The sequence below is a fragment of the Varanus komodoensis genome, unplaced genomic scaffold (genome assembly GCF_004798865.1).
Source record: "Varanus komodoensis strain SLA01 unplaced genomic scaffold, ASM479886v1 scaffold8, whole genome shotgun sequence".
NCBI lineage: Eukaryota > Metazoa > Chordata > Lepidosauria > Squamata > Varanidae > Varanus > Varanus komodoensis.
In genome coordinates, this window is record NW_025336481.1 from 3,944,079 (window position 1) to 3,953,884 (window position 9,806).

The window sequence follows — 9,806 nt, forward strand, 5'->3', positions numbered from 1 at the left end:
ATAATTTTAAAAACCACTTTAAATTCGACAGTAAGAGAAAAATAGCTGCAAATCCAACGCCCGTAGGATAGAGGAAACAGAGGAGCCAGGCAGAGGTCAGGCCAAAGGCTTGTTGAAACAACCGGTGACAGAATAGCGGTCAAGAGGGGGCTGGGTGGCTCTCCTGCGGCCAGGAGGTCTGCATCTTGGTGGCGTTGCACGGCAGGCCCCTTCCCACCGTTCAGGTTGCACTGCAGCATGCGGAAGAGCTTCTCCTGTGTATGCAGTGGCTGGGCAAGATCATACGCAAGAAGGTGGCTCTTTGGGGGGAATCCCAGGAATTACTTCCCTGTTTGTGTTGCCAGAGAGCACACTGTGTTGTGGAAGTGCCGATCATCAGCGGTTTAGCCAGCACATGCAGGAATAATGAGCACTAAAATGGAGCTTGACAGCCCTCCTTCAGTTCAGTTTTGCTGTATGGTTAAGCTCTCAACTTAGTATGTTGCCATTATCCAGGAGAGAGAAGTGGCCTGGTGCTCTTTTGCACAAGTTCTCTTCACAGAGAACATTGCTCTTGAAGCTGTTCTGGCAACAAGCACATTGAGAAGTCGGTGGAATTAAAGAGGAGGATTCTTCTTGTGAGGACCTGGTGGACTGGCCTGGAGGCTGCAATGTGTGTTGCCTTTAAGCCACAGTAGCTTAACATTAGTCCTCGATCAGTTCTTAATTCCATCTCTTCTTGGCGGTTTAGGAATCCTGTGGTCAGAAGCGATCTTCCTAGAGGCCAGACCCCAGAGGAAGACCAAGAGTGTGGATGCTTTGAAGAAATGTGAGCATGATCCACATGTTCTCCTGGCTGTGGCCAAGTGAGTGATGGTACCTGTTTGTTATCCAAGGGAGGTCTGTAAACCCTTCAGGGTGGGTAGCAAAAGTTGGGTACGTTATCCAGAATCTGGAGCTGTCCAGAGATCAAGTGTCTAATCTTATGGGTGCATTTTGCCAAAGACTTCGAGATGTGAAGGTTCAAACAGTTGGAATGTATCATGTGCTGCTCTTGGTTCCACCCCCGTTTGTCACAGCAGTCAGAGTTCACATTCATATTTCAGTCCCTAGAAAATGCCTTCTCTTCTTAAGGCTTGGGACAGCTTAGGAAAAGTATGTACATTATCAAATTTTTCCAGTAAATGCAGTGCTAATGCAGGATCTTTTTTCTCCCTAAGTTGCTCTTCATGAACCAGAGCAAACTGCACAAGATTCTTGTGTGCATGTGCAGCCCCAGAATCTGCCGGAGAGTGGTGCTTACCTTGCTCTGATAGGCCCACAAAGAAGGGCATTTACTTTTCATGTGAGGCCCGCCGCGTTGGGTGGTATGGTCAGAGGGCCTCGCACAGTCAGCTTAAGCCTCCCATAGGTCCACTTGCCAGCAGAGCAGTGGCAAGCAGGAGCGCTTGGGAGGAGAGGCTGCTAGCGGGCTACACTCCAGTCCCTTTTGGGGGCGGAGTCTGCATTTCCAGGTTCTGCAAGGTATTTGCAAGGCTTTGGTCTGTTCCTGTTTCAGAGCAGTAAATGTGGTCAGCAGGCTGAGGGAGAGCCATTTCCAGTTTCTTTTTGGTGCTACCTAGTTTATGTCCCCGTGCCTCATATCCAGAGCTGCTTCCCTGGTACCGTCTTCCGTTCTCCCTCCCACAGTGCTGTTTTCCTCTTGGAAAGCAGCAGCAGCAGCAGCAGCTACTGCTAACCCCATGCCAGCCTCCCTCTCTTGTCATGATGAAATACCCCTTCCAGTCAACAAGCTCAGTGCCACTGCCTTCTAACTACAGGTAGATTTTTTTTAACCAAGCTGGGAGCAAGCACTGAATTTGCCATTTGTTTGGCAAATTGATTAACTGACTGGATGGGAGAATGTAGAGGGTGATGCCCAATTATCCTTGGGCTTCCAGAAGACTGACAAGTGTAAGGCTTATTGGGAGTGATGCCACTGATCCCTGGAGTCCTGCTCCTTAATTCTTTGGATGGGGAAGGCTCCTACTTGCTGGATCCAAAGAGGAGGCACACTGTAGGTCCTCCGAGGTGCTTTTACATACACCTGCTGGCTAGTAGAAATAATTTGGATACAATTGGTGAAGATTCAGTCAAATGATGTGCAAGGACTGGTAAATATTTCAGCAATTTTGAAACAATGTTCTGGAGATCTGGAGTTTCCCTGAGTGTCTTCTGTGACACTTGATTTGCACATCGTGACAAAGCCCAGCACTGCTCCATGTGGTGCACCCGAAAACATTCCCCCAAACCTCTGGAGTTCCTCAGCTTATGTGGAATTGGATTCTTCAGGGTAGGAATATTCAAGGCTGGGATACGTACTTTGGAATTGCAGCATTCAGGATGACTTTATAGGTCCTTGCATTCAAGGGTTTCAAAGAAAGACAGAAACTTCAGTAGCACTGGCAAAATTGCTCCGCTCCACGGTCACCACAATCCCCTGAGGGGAACCGCCTCCATTTCCCTACTGGTCCTCCAAGCAGAGTATTATGGTCTTGGCTGGTATGGTCCCTCAGTGTCCAGCCGTCATTTATGGTACAGTCCCGATCACTGACAAAGCTCTAAGTAGCATTCAGCTGTAGCCTGCACATCTTAGAGGAGGTACATAGCGCTTTTCCTCCCTTTCTCAGGAGTCACAACTTAAAGCTTTAAAATACCAATGTTTACCAGACTTTTAAGCCGATGTAGTGGAACAGCTTGGCATGCCCAGCAGCATTAAATGACAGCAGATCCAAATTGCCCCATCCTGATTGTGTTTTGATGAGCAGAAACTGGCTTCTGTAAAATAGCAGTGAGGCTGGTTCATTGCGAGACAAACAAGCTTTGGAATCTGTGGAGAGCAGTGCAAGCTGAGCACTGGGAGGGGAAACGTGCGAGGTCAGCCCCAGCTCTCAGGGCCTCTGCAGTCCAAGGCTGCTTTCCCAGTAGATCCCCCCGCTTGGCAGCTGTGCTTTGGAGGGTGGGATCTAATTCGGTTGTGCCCTTCGACATCGCACGTTGTCCACCACGCATGTCTCTTAGGCGGCTTCCGTTCGCTTCCATGGGGCTTGTAGAAGAGCTGTTCTCGTGGCTTGGTCCCAATGAAGAGCGAGCCTTCCCTTTCCGGTTCATTTTGCCTGTTGGGAAGAGGCTGAGTCAGGGTTGTGCATGCTTGTATTTAGCCTGAGTCTGGGATTTCTGGGCTTGTGTTGAGGTAGGTGCCGCAGGGCGGATGGACACTAGGCAAAGAAATCAAGAGGGGCTGGACTGGACTGGGCTAGGCTTGGCTAGGCTAGGCTTGATTTGGCTTGCACAGGTACAGCTTTCCCCGGAAGAGTTTTGTGGTAATGAGTATTGTGGTAATAAGAAAGTGGCCTTTGGTCTTCCTACCTCATTATCTCTTTCCCAACTCTCTTCTGCCCAGGTTGTTTTGGAGTGAGCGCAAAATAACCAAGGCTCGGGAGTGGTTCCATCGGACCGTGAAGATCGACTCTGATCTGGGGGATGCCTGGGCTTTCTTCTACAAATTCGAGCTTCAGCACGGCACAGAGGTAACTTGGTGGGAGAGATTTCTGACTTGAATGGGACCTGCAGAGGAGGCTCTGCTGATGTGGGACCCTCCCATGGTGCAGAAACAGGGCCCGCTGCTTTGCATCCCAAATGCGCAGAGGTTGGGGTGGAGCTGCATTGCTCGTTTCTTGGAATCTTGGAAAGGCGCTTCGGGGAGGCTGGGCAACCTTTTTGCCAAAATGTCCTCACCTGCTTAGTTCCTGGAGAGCCCTTTCTGAGGGGTGAAGCTTCCTTCCCTTCCTTATAGCTTGTTGCTATGTCCCTCCACGTGGTCTATCGGCAGTTCTCCCTGATCTTTGGGAGGTGTTTATGACAGCTTAAGGGGAAAAAGTGCCAGGGACTTGGCCTGTAGTTTGTACCCCTTCCTCAATCTTTTTTGTTGCAAAGCATTTTGCCAAAGAGCAGTATGAGGTTCTCCATTTGCCTTGTAAATCCATTCCACAACTGGATGGACATGGCCAAGGATTGTGGGATTAATGGGAAGGACATGGGCTGGCCTGTTGCCTCCCAGCCCAGCTCACAGACTGGGAGAATGCAGAACGACTGGGAAGGAGTTTGTGTTTCCCTCCGGCTACGATCTGAATCCCACTGAGCACACCAGGTCTTAACTTCTGAGTAAAGATTGCAGGGTTGTGTGCCTGGACACAGGCTCTGCGCCTGTGGAAGGCTCTGCACCTGAGGACTAAGCCAGCCCCGGTGTCACTCTCTCTCTGTTCGCCATGTAGGAACAGCAAGAAGAGGTGCGGAAGCGTTGCGAGAATGCAGAGCCACGCCATGGAGAGCTCTGGTGCGAGGTCTCCAAGGACATCAACAACTGGCAGAGCAAAATCAGCGAAGTCCTGGTCCTGGTGGCAGCCAAGATAAAAAACACCTTCTAGCGTGTGGGCTGCATCTAGCCACATGCCCGACATGGGAGATGGGACCCGATCCCTCCCCTTGGCACACACACACACACCGAACATGGCCTTCTCCAGCGGAAGGAGTTTGAACGGGCTCAGGTTTCCTGGTCCAATTTAGAGGGCAAACCAAGTGTTTCCTGGCACTTCTGTGTACCGTGATGGTAACAGCAACCTGCCACGTTAACACCTGCATGGAAGGTTACTTTATCTACCAGCATATTCTAGAACAGGGACTGTGGAGTGTTGATTGGCAGGCCTCTTAACCCAGATTTCCCAAAAAGCATCTGTAGCTGGGCCACCCTTCTGGGTCTTTCCACTTTCCATTCAATTTATCTACTTTACGTTCTTAACAACAGCATATCCTGGCCATTTAGAAGTAGGCATCAGAGCACACAGTCTATTTTTCTACTACAAAATATAAAATGGCTTAAAATGCATTGGTCAGGGGGGAGCCTCGGGATCCCCAGGAGTTTATAACTTTACAAATGTTTCAGAAAGCTTTTTGTGAGGAGAAGGCCAGGGATCTCCAAGGGAACCTTCAGTCCTGTCTCAAGGCTACACGTTTCAAGAATTCCCTGTGGTAAACAATGGCACTGAAATTGCTTTTGGTTTGCAGTGCAGACATAACATGCAGGGACTTGGGAGGCAATGATTGCTCAGATTCCCGTCAAAGATGAGGAAGGCAGAAATTGAAAAACCAGCATTTAGGATGAGCTCAATTAGGAGCTCCCTGCTTTACCCAGCTAGGACAGAACCTTTCCAAAATGTCTTCGTCAGGCATATTTTCCTTGGCCTTTGATAAGCTTAAAAGATGCATTTCTTATCAGTTAATTTCTCCTGTCTCCACAATTTTAAAAAAGAGTACTAGGAGAGAGACGTTACAGGACGCTGGCAAGATAAGGAATCAAATAGACTTTTGTGAGAGTGTGTTTAGCCCTAGAAGTCTGTGACGGCAGTCTTCTGGGGAGACCCTTTTTCTCAGTGTAGATGGATTTATTTAAAAATTAATTCCCGGCATGACCTTTACTAAAGTCCCCACACCTCGGCGCACTAAATCCCCACACCAGTTAAGGCAGAGTGTCTGTGCTGTGTATCCGCTTGTTTATGCATGGCCTTGTGATAAGAAGCAGCCCTCTCTCAAGCAGTGGTTGTACATAGTACGGACTGTAAAATACAATCCTGTTTTGTTTTTTGTGATGCCTTCTTTGGTGCTGCTCTCTTCTCCATGTGCTGACTCTTGCTTGAAGGAGTAATACACTGGCTTGGATTTGACCAGACTGGGTGGGAAGCGGGAGCCATGGGAAACATGAAGCGGGAAGCGGAGGCCTGCTTTGTCCGCCATGCTGCAGGCTCACATTGTGGTGTGCCAGCATCCTCTTTGTTTCTTCTCTTCCTTCTCTTTGGGCGCACTCCTGTGCATATTTAGAGAAAGTCTGATAGTTCCCAGCATGCCGCAGTCCTCAGTCAGACGGTCTTCTGTCTGAACATGTCCAGGATAGCGTCAGCATCCCAAGGGATGTACCATGTTTCCAGCAAGCCAGAGCTGAACAGCTCAGTCAGCTGAAGCCCTCGCTCTGGACAAGAGCGGCTCTTCCCTCACCTTTTTTGAGCAGGGGCCACGGGGCTTGTTAGCAAAACGTGTGCAGTGTCAGGAGCCCCCCATACTTTGGGTATTGCCAAATGTGCTCCACTTGCTGCAGCCTTGTCCCAAATTTGAGGATTACCACTTTGGGGGAAATAGGAAGCATCTTGAAAACGTGGCTCCCGGAATACACTGTGCAGCTGTGTATGCAGAATAAGGGCGCGAATGCTTCCTGCCCCTGCAGGTTAAGCTGGTCAGTGTGTCGTCCTGCCCTCCTCAAGCTGCCAGGCTGTGGATGCTCTGCAGTGCAGCTCCCAGCAGCCTCAGCCGGCCCGGCCAGTGATTAGGTGTGATGCGAATTGTGGCCCAGATCAGCATTTGGTGGAGCCAGATCAGAGCAGACTGACAACTTCAAAGGAGTCAAGCAAATGGGGCTTGGATCTCTTGCATGGTTCTTGTGCTTTCCTGCTGGGCAGCTCTTGAGTTCTCCTTGTGTGTCAGAATTAAAATATTGTCATGTCAAACCTGAGGAAAGTCAGGCTAAGGAAAGGCAGAGGAAGGAAAGGAAACCAAATAGGAGAAGGGTGGACTCCATCAAGGAAGCCGCAGCCTTGAATTTAGAGGAGCTGAGCAGGGCTGCTGCGGGCAGGACATGCTGGACGGTTTGTGATCATGGAGTCGCCATAAGTCGGGGACAACAGCACAGCACAAGAGTGTCGAACCGCAAGCCCATTTTCTGATGGTGCTTCACTTTGAATCCGCAACCTCTTCCTCTCACTCTTCTGGAAGGAGAGTTTTATTTAGCTCCAGCCTCCTCTGCTGGTTCAAAGGAAGAGGTGCCACCTTCTCGATCTGTAATCTCAGTTGCTGCCTGTGTTGTGGTTTTCTGATGAAGGACTGGAAGCTTGCATTAAGCTGGTTGGCACAGTTTTTAGCATTCTTTTTGAGTTCAAAATTCCATGGGTTGAAGGCCAAACATACAGAAGTAGCTCGGTCCAGTTTCCGCACCAAAAGGCAAAGCTGGCCCTTCTCCAGTCTTTTGCTATAATTTGACATTAATATGTGAAAAGGTTCCAGGAAGATCTGGAAAGTTACAAGCCAGTTAACTTAACGTTTATTCCAGGTAAATTGGTTGAAAACATGATTAAAGACGGAAGTAACCCTATAGAAGGAAAAGCCCTCTGGAAAAAGTCCATGGCCGGAGCAAAGTCCTGTCCACATCTGGACAAGGGGGATGCAGGAGAGGCGTCCAGTGCCTGGGCCTCAATCAGCTTTTGGCAAGTTCTCTCACCAAAGACTCCAGTGCTAACCGCAGTTAGGGAATAAAGGGGCAGGGTCCTCTTGCAGATCTCTGTCTGGTTAAATAAAGAACAGAAGACAGTGGGAATAAGTGGCAATTGCTCCCAAAGGAGAATGTTTCTCAACCTATTCATAAATGATCTGGAATGAGGAGCAAGTTGTGCAGGATCCAGGTTGGCTGATGACACCGAAGTATTGAGGGTGGTTAACACCAAAAGGGGTTGTGAGGAGCTCCCAGGGGAAGATTGGGCTCCCACCAGGCAATTGCACTGCAATATAAGCGAGCGTGAAGTGATGCATGTTGGGGCCAAAAATCCCAGCTTCGGGTATGGGCTGCTGGCGTCTGAACCGGGTGAGCCACCTGATCAAGAAAGGGATTCCGAGACGGTGATGAAGAGCTCATTGAAAAAAGATGGCAGGCCTGGAGCAGCTCCCTGAGGAACGGTTGCAGCAACTGGGCTTGTTCGGCTTGGAAAGACGGCGACACGGCCTGGTGCGGCCAAAGTGGAGGGGGGGGGGGACATTTTTCTCCCTCTCCCATAATATTAGAACCCAGCAGTGTCTTCCCATGGAGCTGATGGGTGGAGAATCGGACAAGAGCAATGGACGGACTTCTGCACACGGCGCTCAGCTAAATGTGCTTATGGAGCACATTTCTGCAAGACTTCGTGATGGCCACCAATCTGGGCAAGTTTAAAGGGGGCTTGGACAAACGCATGGAAGAAGGGGCCACGAACGGCTATAAGTCCTGATGGCTCTGTGCTACCTCCACAATTGGCCCATATGACAATGTTCCCCAGTTGCTGGGGAGCATGGGCAGGAGGGTGCCATTGCACTCCTATCCTGCTTGTACATTTTCTTTAGGCAGTGTGGCTGTTGTGTGACCAGAATGCTGGACGGGAGGTGCCCCTGGCCCGATCCAGTGTGGTTGCTTTATGTTCTTGCAATGTCCTGGGCCACTCTTCTCCATTTCGGCGGCATGTGAACTGGGAAAAATGCTTTGGCAAGACCTGTCTTAGGGCCCGAAAGCCGCTTGTTAAAATGTAAAGAAGGAAGAAAGAAACAGATGGGAACAAGGAAGCTGCAGATCCAGTAAGCCAGCCGTCCCCAGCCTGGTGTCCCTTGCATGCCCTGGACGTCCATCAGTCCCAGTCAGCATGGCCAATATCCTGGACAGCAGGGACTTGTCATCTGAAATGCTGAGAGCTCCAGGTGGGTGGGGGTTAGGGTTAAGCCCAATACAAGGACTGGGAACTCAACCAAGCCATCAATCCAGTTCTGTCCGGAAAACAAATGTAATTCAATGTTTTGGGGGGTTTTGTTCGTTCGTTTGCAGAACACTCATGCACACTCAAACTCAATCAAGCTTGAAGCTCCCAGTTTAGCCACACGCCCCAGAAGAGGCCAATGCCAGGTGGCTGAATCTCAGCCCATAGGGCCAGTTCAAGACATCTAGAGGGCCAGAGAGGCTGCCCCGGAGTTTTAGATGGCGGCCCTTCCTCATGCTGTATGGAGGTAGCAGCAATTGACCCAGGCCCCTTCCTCACCCAGAACAGACCTGTGTTGACTGAAACAAAAGCATTTCCCATAAAGAAACCACCATTACGAGGATCCCCTGAAAAGGACCACTGCATCTCAGCAAGGACCTCAGAGCACCAGGAGCGCCAACCAGACCCGTGGGTGCAGACACACGTGTGTTACAAGGCCTTGTAGTCTGCAAATTGCCTCTGAGATTAATTTGAACGCGTGTTCTCGTTATGCGTCATCAAGGCATCTCTGACTTGGGGTGACCCTATCCATGAAAGTCCTCCAAAATGCCTTGTCCAAGATAGCCCCGCTTGACTCCCACTAACTCAAGGCTGCGGTTGCCGTGATGGGATCCTTCCATTCCCTAACTGATCTTCCCCATCTTCTTCAACTTTTCCTAGCATGGTTATTTTCTCTGGGGAATCCTGTCTTTCCTCAGTTTTGTTTCCAGGGCAAGCTCTGACTCAATCTGATCTAGCACCCTCTTGTTTGTCTTAATTTGAACTATGGGGTATTTAAAAAAAAATCTTAATTTGGAACACAGCACTCACTGACAGTTGGGCCAAGGTGCTATAAATATTTATGCAGACATTCAATAATTTGCATTAATTTGCAGCTGTCTTTTTAAAGGGCTATGCTTTCTACAAGTTGCTACACACGCAATGGTCCCTGTATTACGCAACGTTTGGACTTTCCTGCCCTCTTGGTTCATGCAAGCCTCTTCCATGAAGCCGGCAGACTGTCAGTCGCCGCTGGGGCACAAGGGGGCAGCAGGGAGCCGTCTGCGCCCTTTTGGAGGATCGTTTTCCTCCCCTGCAATCTGTCCCAACAGCCAGCGGAGGAAGGTCTCCTCGTGTTTTGTGGACCACTGGCCCAGGAATCGCAGTCCGAGCCAGCCAGCATGAAGACGGGGCTGGGGCTTTGCTTGGCTG

The 9,806-nt window shown here is 49.9% G+C and overlaps 1 protein-coding gene across 1 annotated transcript in view; it reads left to right on the top strand.

Annotated features, from left to right (window-relative positions):
- The window catches only part of PRPF6 (pre-mRNA processing factor 6), a 31,572-nt gene extending 25,909 nt beyond the window's left edge, over window positions 1–5,663 (top strand). Inside the window, exons 19-21 of the mRNA XM_044455353.1 lie at window positions 731–845; window positions 3,422–3,548; window positions 4,293–5,663. Of these exons, the coding sequence (XP_044311288.1) occupies window positions 731–845; window positions 3,422–3,548; window positions 4,293–4,445 (395 nt within the window). The 3' untranslated portion in view covers window positions 4,446–5,663. The remainder of the gene's footprint in view (window positions 1–730; window positions 846–3,421; window positions 3,549–4,292) is intronic.
- Window positions 5,664–9,806: the final 4,143 nt, after the last annotated feature.